This window comes from Bombyx mandarina, chromosome 11 (assembly GCF_030267445.1).
Source record: "Bombyx mandarina strain Sakado chromosome 11, ASM3026744v2".
Classification (NCBI taxonomy): domain Eukaryota; kingdom Metazoa; phylum Arthropoda; class Insecta; order Lepidoptera; family Bombycidae; genus Bombyx; species Bombyx mandarina.
Genome location: NC_143218.1, coordinates 8,717,476 through 8,736,421, shown reverse-complemented (window position 1 = coordinate 8,736,421; position 18,946 = coordinate 8,717,476). Strand labels below are relative to the sequence as shown.

At 36.4% G+C, this 18,946-nt stretch overlaps 2 protein-coding genes across 3 annotated transcripts; one reads left to right on the top strand and one right to left on the bottom strand.

Moving 5' to 3' along the window:
- Positions 1–1,448: 1,448 nt before the first annotated feature.
- Positions 1,449–15,538, bottom strand: LOC114242217 (armadillo repeat-containing protein 8). Of its 2 annotated transcripts, none has more exons than XM_028173294.2 (14): positions 15,406–15,538; positions 15,109–15,322; positions 11,941–12,147; positions 11,527–11,770; positions 10,062–10,196; positions 9,561–9,663; positions 7,956–8,171; positions 6,094–6,165; positions 5,472–5,607; positions 5,293–5,384; positions 4,621–4,800; positions 3,972–4,130; positions 2,105–2,274; positions 1,449–1,939 (listed from the first exon to the last, which is right to left on the bottom strand). In XM_028173294.2, the coding sequence occupies exons 1-14, from the start codon at positions 15,427–15,429 to the stop codon at positions 1,900–1,902; spliced, it is 1,992 nt and encodes a 663-aa protein (XP_028029095.2). In that variant the 5' UTR covers positions 15,430–15,538; the 3' UTR covers positions 1,449–1,899. The 2 variants fall into 2 exon arrangements, with proteins under 2 accessions (XP_028029095.2, XP_028029096.2); XM_028173295.2 differs by having other exon boundaries at positions 3,972–4,118.
- Positions 15,539–16,443: 905 nt separating this feature from the next.
- Positions 16,444–18,035, top strand: LOC114242195 (ankyrin repeat domain-containing protein 54). Its single transcript, XM_089730867.1, has one exon. The coding sequence runs from the start codon at positions 16,658–16,660 to the stop codon at positions 17,456–17,458; it is 801 nt and encodes a 266-aa protein (XP_089586993.1). The 5' UTR covers positions 16,444–16,657; the 3' UTR covers positions 17,459–18,035.
- Positions 18,036–18,946: the final 911 nt, after the last annotated feature.

Below are 18,946 nucleotides of genomic sequence, written 5' to 3'. Positions count from 1 at the left end.
CGCACAATGGAAGTTTCCGAACGTCTTAAACGAAGCATTATTACACAAGCGTATTTATTTATATATCCTTTACAAGTTCAACAATGATTTCGAATCCAACTAACGTGTGTAGTTACGTTACATCTACTAAACATTTACATTGGGCTGGTTCTAATTCACTGCGACGATAAAAAGTTGCGTTGCGGGAAAAGCTAGTTTCACTTATGAGTCCAACGATTATAACACCCGTACCAAACAAAAATAGCAATTGTATTTTAATTAAATTTCAGCGGTGATTTCATATTTTGATGTGAAACATCTATAGCCGCATATAAAACCTGGCGTGGCGACGCATGCCGTGGCGACGCGTCGCCATGCGCAATCGACTGTGCGATTCTCTCCCACTCGATCCGGCGTTAAGCCATCTCTCTCGCTACACTGAGCTCGAATACCTATAGTGTATACTCCGTAGTGTATACAGTGTTGTTTACTACAGTACACATAACCTGTGTTTTACTTGAAAACAAATTATTTTTTCATAATATTTTATTTTATCATTATGACATATTTAGTTCCTATCACAATCTGTTCTTTTCTGCATATTACTTTTACAAAATAATGTCGTTGTTTCACATCTGCCAGGCGTCCCGTGACGGCTCACATTTTTATATATTTAACGGTATATATCTATTTATTTGTATTTATGTACTTTCTTTAATAATGCATTATTTATAGTACACCGCAAATATACCTGTTACCCTGTTTATCTTTTCCAGAATTTCTCTATATTAAACGGTTTTCAATATTTATATCAGTATCTATTTACAAATGTATCTGCTTGTTAATTTTTTTTTAATGTTATGTTTTGATGTGCGCTATGGTATATTCTCTCTTTATCTCTCTCTCCCTAAATTTATCAAAAGTTATCATTTCATTTAGTTAATTAATTCATTATCACTTTCATTTCATTATTAATCGTCGGATAGAGATGATCTATCAATTTGATTACTAATCGTCGATTAAAGATAATCTATGATTCGAATTGGTCAAATATTTCTAACATATTATAATCGATAAAAAATCGATTAAATATTTCAAGTTTAATTACAGAGCATTCGCATTAAGCATCGCCCCTCCCGCAGTGCCTCGATAAGCGTCGCAGTAAACTCAGGCCAACACGTAATATACCTATGCGTATAGGGTGTATAGAAACTTTCCCGAATCCTAGACTTAATAATGTTCTCTTAGTAAATTATCATAACAAAAGCAAATAAAAAGCTATCAAAGTATCGATAGTTATCGTTTTGATAATTTAAAATTTCACGAACCAGCAATGTAATGTAAAGACAGACTCTCATTCATTCACGATACATGCTTGGTATCTTTTTTGTGACACAAAAGATTACAAGATGCGATAGCAAGAACTGTTAGGCTATTGGTTAACCGATCCTTAAAATCCAAATATATTCATATAATTCCGTGCGTCCGCTGTTCTTTTAACATACATTGCGTGTAAAGAAAAAAAACCGAAGGGCTATTTGGTTTAAGCGAAATTTCGCTTAATACGCGACATTTATCCTTGTAATTAGATGTCCGTTTTATTTAGTATTAGTATCAGATGAAGAAATTTTTTTTTGGTTATGATATTCCAAATTTTAAAATTACCCACCTGTAATATTGCAAAAATCTCGCTTAAGCCAAATAGTCTATCACTCCTCGATTTTTTTTTTTCTGTTGCCGCCTTTTCGGAATCGTTAACAACACACCCTGTATTTAATAAGCTATAACACTGAAGTCAGACAGTTCTCTCGGTCACTACTATTACGGTGCGTACCGTCCGACGGTGACCGTTGTGCAGAACGTTAGCGCCGGACGAGCTCAGTGGCGTCGCATGCGTTTACGTTTGCGACTCTTGTGATATTATGTGAACTCATTGAATTGCGCCAGAGCGGTCTTCACCCTGAAACAAACGAATATCCATTATATATAAAAATGAATTGCTGTTCGTTAGTCTCGCTAAAACTCGAGAACGGCTGGACCGATTTGGCTAATTTTCGTCTTGAATTATTTGTGGAAGTCCAGAGAAGGTTTAGAAGGTAGATCAATATGCGAGTAGCGCACGTACTTGTCGTGCAGGTGCGCGGCGTGGTGCGAGGCGCGCAGCAGCTTGAGCGCGCGCAGCACGCCCAGCTCGGCGAGGCGCTGCTGTCGCGCGGCGGCGCCCGCCTCCCCGCGCCACACCAGGTTTCCAGCCACGAACAGCGCCGCCTCCTGCAGCTTGCTCTCCGGGTGCGCCTGCAATCACACATTCATTACCATACTATCTGAGCATTTTATTTTTCTTTTCTTATATTTATCTAAATGTATTGATCTCATTTTACTATTATTATTATATTTATTGGAACATAAGTTCCTTACGGGACGATGCGGAGGGGTACCCTAACCGGGAAAAAAACGTCCGTAACGTAAGATTTTTATTAGTAGTGCACACAGTGTACGACTTAACTTTGTAATAACATACAAAAACTATCATTTTTTATCGTTCAATGACCACGATCTCGGAGCGTTCGTTTGCGCAATACACAAACTCTTATGCAAACAACCGGGAATGAAGTGTACCACAATAAGTTCGCACGTTACCGAATGACCGTGGGTTGTTGCGAAACCTACAGTTTTATTTTCTTTGTACCTCGAATAGAACTTAAAATTAATATTTTTATAATAAGGGACTTCATTCCTATCCGTTGTCCCACGACACTACACATCTTTTTTATATCTCTTATTGCTACATTAAAACACAGGCGAGCCCTCAGACCACTAGCTGTTAAATGATTTTGATGACCATAGACATCAACAACGTGAAACATAAGTTCTGAGTATAAATCACGTCTCACCCACACCTCAAACAGAAATGCATTACTGTTTCGCTGTAGAAATGAGCGGAGTTGTGGGGTACCTACCCGTGCGGACGCACACGACGCCCTGGCACCAGTAATTATGCAAATTACAATTACACGATGTTATTCTTTCATTGTAACTGTAATTTGAAGTAAACTGTTAAAGTTTAAAATTTGGAAAAAATATAAGTAAACATAATTCAAGTTTAATTAAAAACATCGGATTATTGCTATTAATATCAAATAAAACGAACCTTTAATTACAAAGATAAAGGTCGCGTGTTAAGCGACATATTGTTTAAATCAAATAAGCCTTGCACCCCTCGATAGAGTCATGGTGAGAAATAAATATCTTAATAAAACCCATCAATGTAAGCTTACAATACATCCTACCACCAGAAAAATTATTTTGACACATCTGTGACGAAACGCCGTCAGATTTAAATCCCCAATAACCACGAAACTAATATTACAACCATGGTGAGCCAACGGCAGAAATACTATGAACGTGCGAGCTTTGTATCTGGTACAAGTAGCCATCAATCAAGCATCGTTTCAAATTTAAAATTGAATGTGGCACACAAATTAACTTTGCGACTAGGGCACTCCAGCAGTGTCGAAATCTTTAAAATGAGACAACTAAAATATCCACCACAAATATTTTAACGTTATGTATAGACAAGAGAATATAAAACAGATCAAAAGGGAGCTTCTAAGAATTTGAAATGATGTAATGCAGTGGTCGGGAAACTTTTTTAATTATTACCCCAAAATGTTTTTGTGTAAGTTGATATTACCCCATGGCGATGAACAAAAAAAAACGAAATCGCTTCTTTTTAGCATCTTTCATATTATAGCCCCCATGATAATTTTGAAAAGAAAACAATAACTAAAAATTTAACGATTCTAAAGAAGTTTCACTTCAATATATACTTTTTACTCACAAAAGTTTCATTTTTACCCCCCCAAAATTTCATTTTACCCCATTTGGGGTAATTTATCCCGGTTCCCCGACCGCTGATGTAATGTGACAAAGGCCTCGTATTCTTTAAGGCCGCTATGGCAATGACACCGAGGACACAATGACCCACTCACCAAATAATCAACAAGTTTCCGGAGCACGTCCTCGTTGGCCATGATCAGATCTTTCGATTTTTCACCGTCGCCGATATTCCCCAGTATACACAAGGCTTGCTCCTTCACCTCCGCGGGATACGACCCCTCCAGCACCACTATTACTGCCTGCCGAACAAGCTTCAGTTTTTCTTTATTATATTTTACGGAGATGAGACGGCGCAAGATGAGAATTTTAGATCTTTCAAATGAGATAGCTTCAAGCAATGATACGGACGTTCATGAGAGTTTAACTTGTATAAAGGCGGCGCTATACGATTTTAATTGAATTAGGATAATTTTTTTTGTTTTTTTATTGCTTAGATGGGTGGACGAGCTCACAGCCCACCTGGTGTTAAGTGGTTACTGGAGCCCATAGACATCTACAACGTAAATGTGCCACCCACCTTGAGATATAAGTTCTAAGATCTCAAGTATAGTTACAACGGCTGCCCCACCCTTCAAACCGAAACGCATTACTGCTTCACGGCAGAAATAGGCGGGGTGGTGGTGTTATCTACCCGTACGGACTCACAAGAGGTCCTACCACCAGTAAATTATTAGTCTTATTAATCCTTGCCCGATATAGAGACTCAACAGTACCAATGTGGTATGTATGTGTAGAACCAACCTGCATAACCTGCGACGAGTACTCGCTCATGATGGCGTCGATGTGCTGCCTGGTGGAGAGCAGGTTGCGCAGCAGGCCCAGCATCTTCATGATGACGCGCGTGTCGCTGTCGCCCAGCAGACGGAACATCTGCTCCGTGCCCAGGCAGCACAGGATGCGCTGCTTCACCTTCTGTTCCGCCTGTACGATTCATCAATTACAGTTACAGCGCGCTGTGCGGAGGGGGGTTGGGAGGGGTCAGTGACCATTGCACACAAATTTCTCTACCTCCGTTATTATATATTGTTAATAAAATATCAATGTTCGAATTATGTACAATTACTGACATCAGATTTTGCGTCTCGTATATTTTTGTGGCCAACCATCTAAAGACATGAGGTGAACATTTTAATTGATTATAGTATATTTTCAGCTGAGTTTTATGTTCAACGCAATGTCAGTCTACTGTATATAAATAATATAAAGACATATATCTGAGCTTTCACAAAATATTGTCTTCAATTTTTTAATTGCTAAATTCTCGTTTGCCTTTATTCTCTTCCTAATTATCAGAACATGAATACCTGCTATCAACAAACAGGCCTGCTTACAACTTGAAATCCTTTCAACGGAATTTCTTATTCCTTTCATTAGGCGCATATAAAAGTACTGCAAATACAATAATCGTTTTACCTGAAAAGCCATGTTCATTAACGCCCAAATCCCGTTCAATCTCAACGCGGGATCCGACATTTTTGTCAAATTACACAGCATCTCAACTGCACCTGAAACAATATAACATGGATACTTCTAGACGAGACGCCATTTTACTTTTGTCCGGTAATACAATAACGTAAATAAAACTGAAGTACCTTGATCGAGCATCGGTTCTTTGGCCGGTGAGAATTCGAGCAACAGATTGCACAAGGTCGACGAACCGACGTTCAATAGTTCAGGGCCCGGAGAATCGTTCAGCAGCTGCATGAGAGGCTTCCACACCGCGTGGTCCTGGAGACGACACCGGAATAATAAGGGCTTTTGCTGACGTCATCCCGCCCCCTCGCGTGGTCATGCAGTAGGGGGTCCCGGGTTAGAATCCCGCCAAGGGAAGATATTTGTATGGTAAATATAAATGTCTTTTCCAGGGTTATGGATGTATATGAAATATATGTATAATAAAAATCTTACATTTATTTCCGTTATCTGGTACCTGTAACACAAGTTCTTTACGAACTTATCACGGGACCAGTTAACGTGGTGTGATTGTTAGTAAATATTTATTTATTATTAATTATTATTCTAGTCTAGTCTTCAAAAAGCACACGTTGGCACTGGTACCAAAATTTGCTGATAGTACCAACAATGTACAGTAGGTGGCGCGCAAATCGATTTGACAAATTAATTTATTTATAATAGATGATTCGAGAATACTAAATGCTACATTTCCACACTAGATGGAATGGGAATGAAGAACTGGAATTAAAATTATTAAACCTGAAAAGTCGTTCGCAGCTGTTGGACCGATCTTGACAACGAATGCAAACACCGCACGGCCGCTAGACTCACCTGAAACACATTCATACTTATATCAGGGTGTGAAGTAGCCGGTTTCAAAGCCGAAAAGAAACAATAATCTTAACGAAGACAGAAAACAACACAATCATTACAATTCGCATGGATCAAAAGTGGAACCTTCGGTAACAGATCTCGTTCTCTCTCAGACAGATGTATATGTTTGTCTCTTTTTAATGTCGATTTTTCGTTTCATCAAATTTCAAATCTTTAATGTACTTCAAAAGTTTCAATTTCAAAAATGCATTGGAATTTTTGTTGTAAATTCAATTTGCTCATTGGCCGCACACGGAATTTTAATATCGGCATTAATAATTAAGTTACATGCGAATGTATGAGTATGACTAGTATGTGTTAGCGTGTGAATTACTGTCGACTAGTGCCTGCATCTTTATTTCTTTCCTTACTTAATAGCTGATAGTCTAGTGAGGTCACTTGGTAACACTAGCCCTAGCAAGAGCAGTGCTATGCTGAATCTAGCAAATGCAAAAGCAGTGCTTTGCTGAACTACCAATGGATCGGAATCGAACCATCTGCGAAGTTATAACGAAAAATACAGTGGGTTAAGCCTGCACCTGTATTATCTTCAGTCTATATTTTGGAGAATTCCCTTACTAGGTACTGAACACAATATTCAATGTTAACGTTCCATTTAAAAATTAAGATATGGCATAATTAATAGATATGGAGGCAATGGAATTCGAATAATCACAATCAGAATTTATGTTCACTTGCCAATGCCAATATTAATCGTAATTTCAAGCTTTTAAAATTCCTCCTTCGAGTTATCAATACGAAAATGTGCCACGGCTGCTTATCGAAGTGGCGATAGTACACGTACGGATGGACGTAAACAATATTTTAAATAACCTATATACGTCTTTATATAATAATATATAATTCTACTGTACGTGGGTATGTTCACTGAACTCTTCCTAAACAGCTGGACCGATTTGAATGAATTTTTGTGTGTGCATTCACAGGACAACGTCTGTCGGGTCCGCTAGTATACTTATAAATATGAACATAAATTGTATATGCCGGAGAAGCCACAATTATTAACACCATCGTCAGACATCATCGTCAGACATCATCGTCAGACATCATAGGGGCGAATAGGCTGATCGAGCTAAGAGAAATATTGAGTACACCAATCACGTTTGTTGTCTTAGAACAATTTAGAAATCTTCTCTTGACTTTAGCTAACGAAAACGAATGACAGTTCTTAGGACGGAGGCACCGCTCTTTAAGAAGGCTGGTTGGTAAGTGCGATGGCGTCTATGCGCCTCCGTCGGCTAGGTTCTGTCGTAGCACGAATTTAGCAGAGTTCCGACGATAGCGCGATCGTGATGCCATCTCTCGGGAATCGTGCTGCCATTCGTTTATCTACCTAACTAATGACCGTCTCCGACATATATAAGTTTTACTAGGACCTCATTTAATTACTCATTGAAAAATATTAATTCGTTTTCAAAGGAAATTTGATCTATACTAATATATCAATCTACAGTGGCTTTTACGGATGTTCCGTTATAACTACTAAACCATGCATACGATTGACTTGAAACTTGGTATCCGTGTAGAAAATACATGTACTTAATGGATAGGCTAATATTTATATGAGTGTTGAACTCCCTACACAAGTTGCGGGGGCATTATTGATGAGAATCTTTGTGGGGGTGAGAAATAATAATGTTAATTTTAAATGCCCAGCGAAGCGGACGGTTACAGCTAGTTGTTAATAATTCCATAGCTATGTGTGTGTGTGTTTGTGTGTAACTTACACAAGGATCCGGATTGTTCAGTCCGTTAACGACGTGCACCATCAGGCCGTGGGTTTCGATGATCATTTTCCTGATGTCCTCGTCGTTCGCTCCGAGCGAAGCGAAACATTTGAACGCGCCTTGTTTGGCGGCCGCGGACTGACAGTTCACGATGTCCGCCAGGGAACTCATCAAGTGATTCGATATCGCCGCTAAACGCTGGAGGGACGTGTCGACCTATTCCGGGATACCAGAACGATTCATTTCTGAGTATTCAATTAAATTGGTAGGCAGCGGCTTGGCTCTGCCCCTGGCATTACTGAAGTCCATGGGCGACGGTAACCACTCACCATCAGGTGGGACGTGTGCTCGTCTGCCTACAAGGGCAATAAAAAAATGCATTATTATTTAAGAGTAAAAATGTAGTCAGCGGCCATGAAGCAGTATAGCGTTTCGGTTTGAAGGGTGTGGCAGCCGTTGTAACTATACTCAGACCTTAGAACTTATATCTCAAGATGGGTGTCATTTACGTTATAGATGTCTATGGGCTCCAGTATCCACTTAACATTAGGTGGGCCGTAAGCTCTTCCACCCATCTAAACAATAAAAAAATTTAAAAAGTCAATTCAGTGAGTATAATAATAATAACTATTAGCTAATGATAATAACTTTTAGCAACGTATTTAATATGGACAATAGCCCAAGTACCCCAATGAATTTTAGTATTGTTTTTAGGTTTTTGTTTAATTATTTTTTATACTACTCTAGGCATGCGGCATTTGCTTGAAAACATTTGACAACAGCCGCCGCCACCGACAATATTATACATCACCGCATAAGTTCGACAAGGTACATTACATATTACTATTTGTATACTGCACGTAACGTTATCTATCATGGAGCTAGCCGGGCCGCAGATACTACCAAAACATGTCAACTAATATACTAAATAGATCATAAGTGTTGTCTTACATTGGTTATTACTTGAATGTAAAAAAAAATATAGATTTAAATATATGTTTAATATTTTTTGTCGCAGATGCCAATTCAATTCAAAATAACGTAGGTAGTTTATCTGTGACGGCGACGGTGAATTACGGCTCGTAATTGGATATTATGATTATGAATTCGTCCGGGCGTAGCTGGAATAGCCCCTTAGGCTACCAGCGAATAGTTAAAGGAAAAAAAGAAAAAAATATTATAATACACAGGGTGCTAGGAGACCGCTTCCGAAAACGAAGACAGACGATACCTAACACTAACCTTTGATGATGTGACGGAATAAAATCGATTCTGATTTTTAAATATCATATTTTTAAAACGTTTTATTAACATTATTTACGCTCCATCACGTTAGTACAGCTAAAGAAAACAATAGTTTCATAAAAAATACATTACTTTACTAAAAAAAAACCAGCAATGAAACACAAAATCAAAAACAGCTGATGTTCGGATCAATGAACGCCCAGGCGCGGCGTTTTTTTACACACGCACACCAGCGCAGCGCTGATACCGCGCTGTAAAATTTTTGTTTTCGGAAGCGGTCTCCTAACACCCAGTATTATGAGGAGTCCTAAGAACTTGCCCCCGCACGACTGCGCGTCACTAGCCCCGCCGGGCGCGTACCTCGGTCAAATAGGCGAGCACCTCGGCGGCGGACGCTCGGATGTCTTCCGTGTTCTCTTTGGTACACAAACGCGCCAGACACGGAAGAGCTCCGAAAACGATCCTAAACACAATCATAATACGGTTTTAAACGACTTGTGGTCTCATTTAGCCTACGGTGACCGGCCATTTATTTCTTTAAACAAAAAAAACAAGAAGAGTCGCTCGACCCAGAACTGTTTGCTATTAGAGACTGACAATATCCATAATAAAAAATATCGATATGTACAAGAGACATAGTACACTAAATATGCTATTCAATACAATACCATAGTAATATAAATGTGAAAACAAATATAAGTAAATACAAATATACATACAAATAAATACAAATATACATACGTAATTAGTTTCAACTAACTCTATTCGTAACTCGCTTAGTTAAGTTTCGTATTTATTATTGATTTTTTTTTCTTTTTCGGATAAGTTAATGATATAATTATGAATACATTTTGAACTAACCTGCTGTCGTCGGCTGGCAGAGCGCCGGCCCTCTGTAAGAAAGTGAGACATTTGGCAGCTTTCAACGCCACTACGAGAGGCTTGTCGCGAGACACCAGGCACATTAGTAACTCCGGTATTGATTTATCACCGTGCCTGACGAAGATATTATCAAACATAAGTAACATTTCTAGTAGAAAAATCTGATTAATTTATAATGAAGTAGTAGTATTTTGTATTTCGATGCGAAGGAGTTTATATAGTGTGCCGTGTGCTTTGTGAGTTTTTAACTTTCTCGATAGCGTAAAAGTTAACTCAACTTTGTATGCAGTTGGAACAGCGCCCCTAGCGGCAAACGTAACTAAACGTACCAACTCCATACAACTATGAGTTTAACTTTTACGCTATCGAGAACGTTAAAAAACTCGCACTAAGCCATACCGTTTAAGCGCAGACGATCTTCCCACCCGTATGGTACAACCTGTTTGCTCATCGGAATCTATTTATATAGATCACAGCGTAAATACCGCTTTGGCATGTAGTCGAAAATTGCTTGCATGCGTTTCGGTGCCCCCTTTGTACTATAAACCTTAATAGCCCTTAAAACCTTATTAGAACTCATGTCTCAAGGTGGGTGGCGGCATTTACGTTATTAATCTATCGGCTCCGGTGACCACTTAATACCAGATGGACCGTGAGCTCATACACCCATCGAAGGTTTAAAAATAAAAATCTCAATAATTGTACTATATGACTTTTCTACATTGTCGAACCAGAAAGCACGGGCGCTTAGTGGCAGGATAGTGGTACTTGCCCATGCAGGCTCGGAGTACTACTATAAATAAAGTGATCACACTACATGGGATGTATGGGATGCGCCAGGTATAGGACACACAATATTTTTATTTGATTATAATGAAAATTTAATAATTGGATATGCAAAGCTCATAACTTAATAAAATGTCAATTATAATACATAATTGACTGAATCATTGTTTAGGTCAACCTTTATGTGTTTAGGTTAGATAAATAATTTAAACCAAAGGATCTAACGTGATAAGTCTGTTCAACTATTAATCACAAGATATATATGTAGCATGTAGTGTTCAGATAAACTACTACGATGAATAAATTGACATATTATTTTACTGTGCCAAAAACATTGCTCAAAAAAGGAAATAACAGTAGAAAGGTTGCTTTTTTTGAAGATGCTTTCTGTACTTGTCAATTTAACTATTGACAACCACGTCCTATACCACTTCTCCATCAATCATCGTAAATACTAGTGTTTAGCACGGAAGTTTAGACTTTACGGTGTACACATTACGGTTTCTATAGGTAACAGTAAAATTTTAGCATGAAATGGACCAGTAGGTTGGTAATGTAAAAATTGATTGAAGACCAGTTAACATAGTCATTTTGACAAAGCATAAAATCCTTTGGTGTTTAATTTTACTTTAATTTAAAATAAAATTAAACACGTTACCTTGTATTCAAAGCGACCTGTGCAACATTGGGATTCTTAAAGCACATGGCGGCTAGTAATTCCAGGGCTGGCACCAGTCGCGAGGGCGAAGGCACCGAGCGGGGCGGCACCACGAGCATCGCGGCGGCGGCCGAGCACGCTCCCGCACACGTCAAGGCTTCTTGTTCTACAGTGCCGCTGCACCATACAGCCAGCACACGTATCACACTAGTACGCGCTTCCTGAGAGTCCTCCCGCGCAATCTCTGCATCCCATTTATTTAAGTTAAAAAAATAACACAAAACCGGTTTTACTCTAATGATTGTATTTTATAGGCAGGCTATTAAAAGCATTTTTCATGTAAAAGATAAAAGTATTAACTACATCTCTAATATTTTTTGAAGTATGAAAAACAATAGTGATTGTTTTACTTACGTGTTAATCTTGTGAGCAACCTCATGTCAGCCGGTAAGGCATCAACTGGTGCAGGTTTATGCGAGAATATACTCCTTAAGGCACACAGAGCTGCCTCCGCAAGTTTTGAACCAAGTGGTACCGTCTTAAGCATTTCCACTAATGCTGTAGCTGTTCCTTTTTCAATTAGAGAGTCTATATTTTCTGGTGTGCCTTTTGCAAGTGAACCTGTGTTAAGCAATAACAAAAATAATTCCTATAATAATTCCAATAAATATACAATTAATGTATATTTATATTAGTGAACAAGCTCATCTACCTCGGTCTACCTAGCATTAAATGACTACCAGAGCTCTTAGACGTTACACATGATTGCGGGGACCAATCTTGGGCCACAATATCTCAATTGAGTGAATTAACGGGTGTCCCACCATTCAAATTAGATCACAGGACTGTGTCGCGGCAGAAATAGACATGATGGTCTATCTGCCCTGGTATATGCTCTGGGCTTGTAAATATCACCAGTAACTACACTAATTTATATTTTTTTAATGGTAAGATTTTTATTATACTATGCTATTCCTTTATTGCAGTATCGTTCTTGAATATACGTAATAATATGTTAAGTAAATTCTTCCTGAGAAAACTTCGACATAGTCACATCTCTTGATAAGAGTACACAGCACGGTTTATATAGCTTATACTTTAGTCCACTAAGTATATGGTAACATCAGTTTATAAGAGATATTACATACACATACAGTGTCACTGTGTAAATAAGAATATACAAATGATTTTGGCTTGATCGTGCTTGTCTTGTACATGTTGTGTTGATTAAATATGAGTTTTTTGTCGTTTATGTTGTTGTTAAACTACTGGTGTTAATTTATTTATTACAATTCATGTATTATCTACATAGGCGGCATATGAATGCATAAGACATTGACTACAATACCCAATTGAATTTTTTATCAATTTTAGCAATTTAGGAATTTTGTAGCATTTAAGCTAGAGTCAAAGAATTCATAAACGTAGGTTGAAAAATGGGCTATTTATATATTGAAGCACAAATTCTACACAGTATATAACAGATACACTTAAGAAAAAAAAAAAAAAATTAACAATAAAATACTAACAAATGAGTCGTCTATTATCAAAGGCGGCAATCTGTACATTTGGACAAAAAAAATTTATTGATATCTCAATACAGATTTATTTGAATATAATCGTCTCCTTCAAAGAATACGGTTCAAAACCTGCATTAAATAAAGGTTAATAGTTAACCTGTTATTTATCTAAGATGTCGTTCCGAAGAGTTTTGTGACTGCCAAAGGAATACAAAGTCAATAATTCGTTTTTCTGATTTACCAATCATTGTCCAAAAGTCAGATTGCCGCCTTTGATAATAGTCGACTCAAATATGAACATCTAACATATTGTGTGTATTATACATTATAAAGCTATTGCAAATTTTAATAATCTCAAGCTCGGTTTAAACTTTTTTCAGTTTTCAACTGCTGATGAATTATGAGATAATCTATGACCATAGCAACTGGAGTATTTATAAACATCAGAAAATGTTTCAAATATGCCTAATAAGATGCGTGAAAACTTTCAACATCTATTATCTAATCTAATAAACAATATAAAGGTTTTTGATTTGCCTCTATTTGTATGCCACATCCATCAATCAATCACAAAGATACATGCTTATGGTATAATGTAATGGTTTGTTTGCTTAATAATTTATTTGATTACATCATCAAATGGACTTTGATTTGACATTTGTTTTTATAAATTCTGTATTGAACATTACATTCACACCTATGAGTGTTAATTTTATCACAAAACATTTGATAAACTCTCAACCCAAGAAGTAAATGACAAAAACATCAAAATAAAATGCAACATCTAACTTGGAGGTCCCCAAACTTTTTATCTTTGTTACATGATATAACATAAGACATAAAATGTTTTATGCGCATTAATTTTATTTAGGTATTTATATTATTTCTCATATATATAGATAAATAGACATAACATGTTTTGAAGATAATTTTTAGAGTAACCTATGTTTCAATAATAATCCATATATATAAAAATGAATTGCTGTTCGTTTGTCTCGCTAAAACTAGAGTACGGCTGGAACGATTTGGCTAATTTCGGTCTTGAATCTTTTGTGGAAGTCCAGAGAAGGTTTAAAAGGTAAATAAATATGAAAATGCTCGTAATTAAATACAAATAACAATTTTGTTTTCCCTTTGATGTGTCCTCCGTCGGACGGATTCCTTTTGTTTGTTTTAAGTTTATTTTATACAAAAGTTTAGTCTTTTATTTATCGATTAAGGCACTACAAAGTTTGCCGGGTCAGCTAGTACTATCTATAAGGATTATTACATTAATTGAAACTCAAAATGATAGATAATTTCAATTATTATTGTGGACCTCCACACGTCACCGACGCCAATTTTTTACTTTGGTTCTTTCCTCATCAATGGCAATCAATATAAGCCTGTGTTATACTGTGTTAAGGTTTGTTTATTTGTTTGTGACTTTGTGGTAATCTCTGAAACTATGAGATAAATTCTGTAAACTATTTTACTTCCCTTACCTCGAGTGACAATGTTATGAGATTTTGGTAAAAATAAGTATGTGGTTTGAAACATCATAATTTAAAGTCAAATCAATATTTAAAAGTAGCTATTAGAACTAGTATCCTGTAGAATAACTTTCTGTTCAGTTTACATATGAATGTACACAACCAAGACTTTACAAGAAACAGAATGTGAACTAAAAAAATAAAAATGACTTTTGTCTATTTAGTATTTAGAAATTATAAACATTAAGATTATCATGAAAGCTTTTATAGGTAGCAAAATCATCTAGAAAATAATCCCGCATTGCTGGTTTAAGGAAAACAATAGCTTATGCTGCATCTTATATTAAGTGATTTGCGAATTTTATTTTCATTGTAATTGTAAAAATGTTAATTTACATAAAATAATGTAGATTACATAGTGTAGTACAGAGTAAATAATCTATCAAACGTCAACTTTAATGTAAAAATTACAGTTCATATACTTAATATTGTATGGGAAGCTTTCATACAAAAATTTCTGTACATCACTGTGTACACTAATGTATATCACTACCATGTATTAATAGGTTTATGAAGGAATGAAATGTTACCTATTGTAATAGTTGCCTCTAGTCTAATGTTTGGATCCAGTGATTCTTCAGACATCAATTGTAGCAGCCTTGGAACTACCCCTTGACTGATCACTGAACTCTTCTGTCTGTTGCTCCCTATTACCGAGTTCTTCAGCGTTACCAAAGCTTCCATTACCTTCACCGCATCCGAAGAATACAACTCGTCGATATACGAGCGGGAGCTTTCGATATCCTATTTGAAATCTTTTTAGGTTATAAAATATCATAAGAGATTTTAAAAGTCTTAATTAACTCAAAGAATCCTGTACTACGTACCATGAATACTGTAAACTGTTGCATGTTTTAATCAAAATATACGCAGTAATGTTGGTAAAAATAAACGTTCAAAATTCAGATCGACAACCGAGGCCGAACTACATGTCAAGATTGTCAAGTGTTAACTGACAGTGACAGCTCTAGACCATAGATTATACACTTCTAGACCGCGTTAAAATTTAATATCAATTGCTGAAAATTACATAGACCAAGCTTCTCTACAATTTTTTTTTGCTAGTACTGGTTAGTTGACTACGAGCTTCGAGTAGTATTACAAAATCCTACAAAATGTTCATTTAAAGCTACCTTACCCCAAATTTTCACCTGTCGTATTCAGCAAAGTTGTAAATAGAAAAAAAAAAAGTCCCAAGTTTGTTTTTCTCTATACCGAACTAGAGGGATTACAATTATTTCGTTTCGTTTGTATTTTTAAAACAATCGATACAGTCGCGCTCAATAAAATACTACATATCTACATAATAATATACTTTGCAAATGTTACAATTTAAAAAAAAAGGAAACAAATACTGTATTGAAATGTAGACCAGATACTTATTAACCCCATGATTTAAATTTTAAGCAAACTTTCCTCCACAGTAGGCCGAAATTAATTCAGAGTTCTGGATCATATAACTGATATCTCGTTTCAACTCTGCTAGAAAACGTTCCGAGAGGGCATTCTTTTCCATTAAATTAAGTAAGATTACTCTACGATCGTATTAAAAAAAAATTGCAGAAAAGTGGCAGAGTTTTGTAACTCATGTGTCTACATAAACTTTTTGACATTTGTTAGGCACTGAAGTATATTAAATAGGTCTATCCTATTAGGTAAAAACAGCCCACTGAGTTTCTCGCCGGATCTTCTCAGTGGGTCGCGTTTCCGATCCGGTGGTAGATTCTGCGAAGCACTGCTCTTGCTAGGGCGGTGTTAGCAATTCTCCGGTTTGAGCCCCGCGAGCTCACCTACACAAGCTAGGGTACGCTGAAATAGCCTCTCAAGGCTCTCAGCTAGGTAGGAAAAAAAAAAAAAAGGTAAATATTGGCAGTTGACATCTAAACGCTGACAATTTGACATTCATAAAATCATACAATCCATTTCAGGGATTTTACAAAAACAATTCGTGCTGGTCGTGATATTTATTTACTATTTTTGAAACAAAATATGAAATTTTGGTTATAGTACAATGTACATTAATTAACCTGATAACGTAAAAGTGTGATGATCTAGTATATTTCATTAAGAAACTGCATAATGACAGACTCTGGAGTCGACACTGGAAATGAGAGCAGCGATAATCCTGTGTTTGATCATTCGAAATGTGTTTTGGAATTTAATCTTCCAGCAATTCCTATAACCCAATCTGGTCAGCCAATGCCAGTAGAGTTTTTAGATGAGCCACATGATCATGTCGGAAAAATTAAATGCTCCACAAAAGCAAGACACTGCCGTCTTAAGCATAGATACGGTGGAACAGTTTGCGCATCCAGGAATCACAAGTTGCGGTTCGCGGCTTCAACAAATAACACAGAACTCGTTGAACGATTATTAAAAGCTGGAGCGGATCCTAATTGTTCAGATGAGCACAAAAGAAGCCCATTGCATTTAGCAGCTTGCCGTGGCTATGTCGATGTAGTGAGAATACTTCTTCGTCACGGTGCTAACCCTAACAATAAAGACACACTTGGAAACACACCTCTTCATTTGGCTGCATGTACTAATCACATAACGGTTGTCATTGAACTATTAGATGCTGGAACTGATGTCAGTTCACATGACAGAAATGGTCGCAATCCCATACAATTAGCACAAAGTAAATTAAAGATAATACAAATGCGTCCCAGTGGTGTGGGGCATTTTGAAGTGACTCGTCAATTGATTAGTGAAATTTGCCAAGTTGTAGAAATGATGCTGAAATATATGAAAATGCAGAAGGCTGATGCAGGTGAGCTGGAATCTTTGCGACTGAGGTTGGAGCAAGTGAGTACACGGGAACAAGTTGACTCAGAAGTACAAAATCTACTCGACAGCCTGGACTCACTGAAACTTAGATAAATATATTGTCAAAGACTATTGAACAAGTACTACATAGATAATAAGCTCATAGTTTTTGTATTTAGTACTAAGTGGAGGTGTATTAAAATGTTCAATTACTATTGCCTTTTCTATTGCAAATCTTTTACTACTATAACCTTTAATTTAAACAATATCACTTTTAGCAAATTATTTAAAATTCATTCATTTGTACCTTATTTCTTATTTAAATAAGTTCTTTCATTCCATTTGTGTGAAATTCAATGCTGTAATTCAATGCCACTCTAAACTAAATTTATATTTTAGATTAATATTATTGTTGGTGGAGGTTCCACAAATTCTAATAAGTTTAAATGTAAAATGAAATAAACTCGATTTGAGAACAAAATCTTTCAATAATAACATAACCAGAGGAATTGCAATAATAATAATTTATTAACATCATTCATAAAATTGAAATTCAAATAACAATAATTGTTACATACTTATAAGTTTTATTTCTCTTTTTGCACTTATTAACGATTGTAGAGAATCACTACCTAATTACCAGCAGACAGTTTAATGAATTGTGTAATAATTATTAAACACATTAAACACATAGCTTCATTTCTTTGACTTCCATTACATAAGTATATTTTAAGTTACATTGGCATTTGTGCAGGTAATTACCAATCTCAAAGTCTGAGAATGCTTGATGCCCTACATCAAACTTAGTATGGCTTTCAGAAAATTGATTATTAGATGCTATTATGCATAATTGAGTTTGTGATTTGTCAATATCAATGCCCCTGACCAGCACCAGGTGTGGTTACAAAAATTAAGTCTCAATGCAATGCCAATGCTCTTGCAATGGTGTCCTGGTACATCACAATCGCTGCTAGCACTTGAGTCATTTTGTACCAACCATTGCAGGCTCTCGGCAGGTATTGTTTGTAAATTTTTATATAAAAAATTATCAAAATTAGCCAATAAAATGTTAACTTTCATTTCGATGCCTCCAATGAACACTACACTAACTCCAAATTCGTAGGTTTACAGGAGGAGCGTTTAAACGAAAAAAGTTCATAAAATCTTTATTATTGCAGATATATTTATGGTTTTTTCTTGTGTAACTGCTGATTTACTCTTGCTTCGAACCCCATCAATTTGCGTGAAAAAGCGAAAATTCCAAATTTTTTAGTTAGTGTAGTGTTCATTGGAGGCATCGATTTAATTTCAACAATTACTCAGAAATGCTGGTAATTAAAGTACAAAATAATTTCATCAACAAAAATAAAAAAATCTTAAAACCCCACACCAACAAGCAACAATGGAATGTGCGCATTAAATACTGTTTGTTACATGTCATGATTAGCTGTAACTGTGCTATAAGAATGAAAAATAGTTTTCTAACAATTTTGAGGCTCACTTTCCATCAGTATGATGGTTTGAGCTAGCTACTCAGACAGTAGCATCTCAAACTATCGAGGATAAATATTTGTTTAGTACAGTCAGTCATGGAAGGGAGAC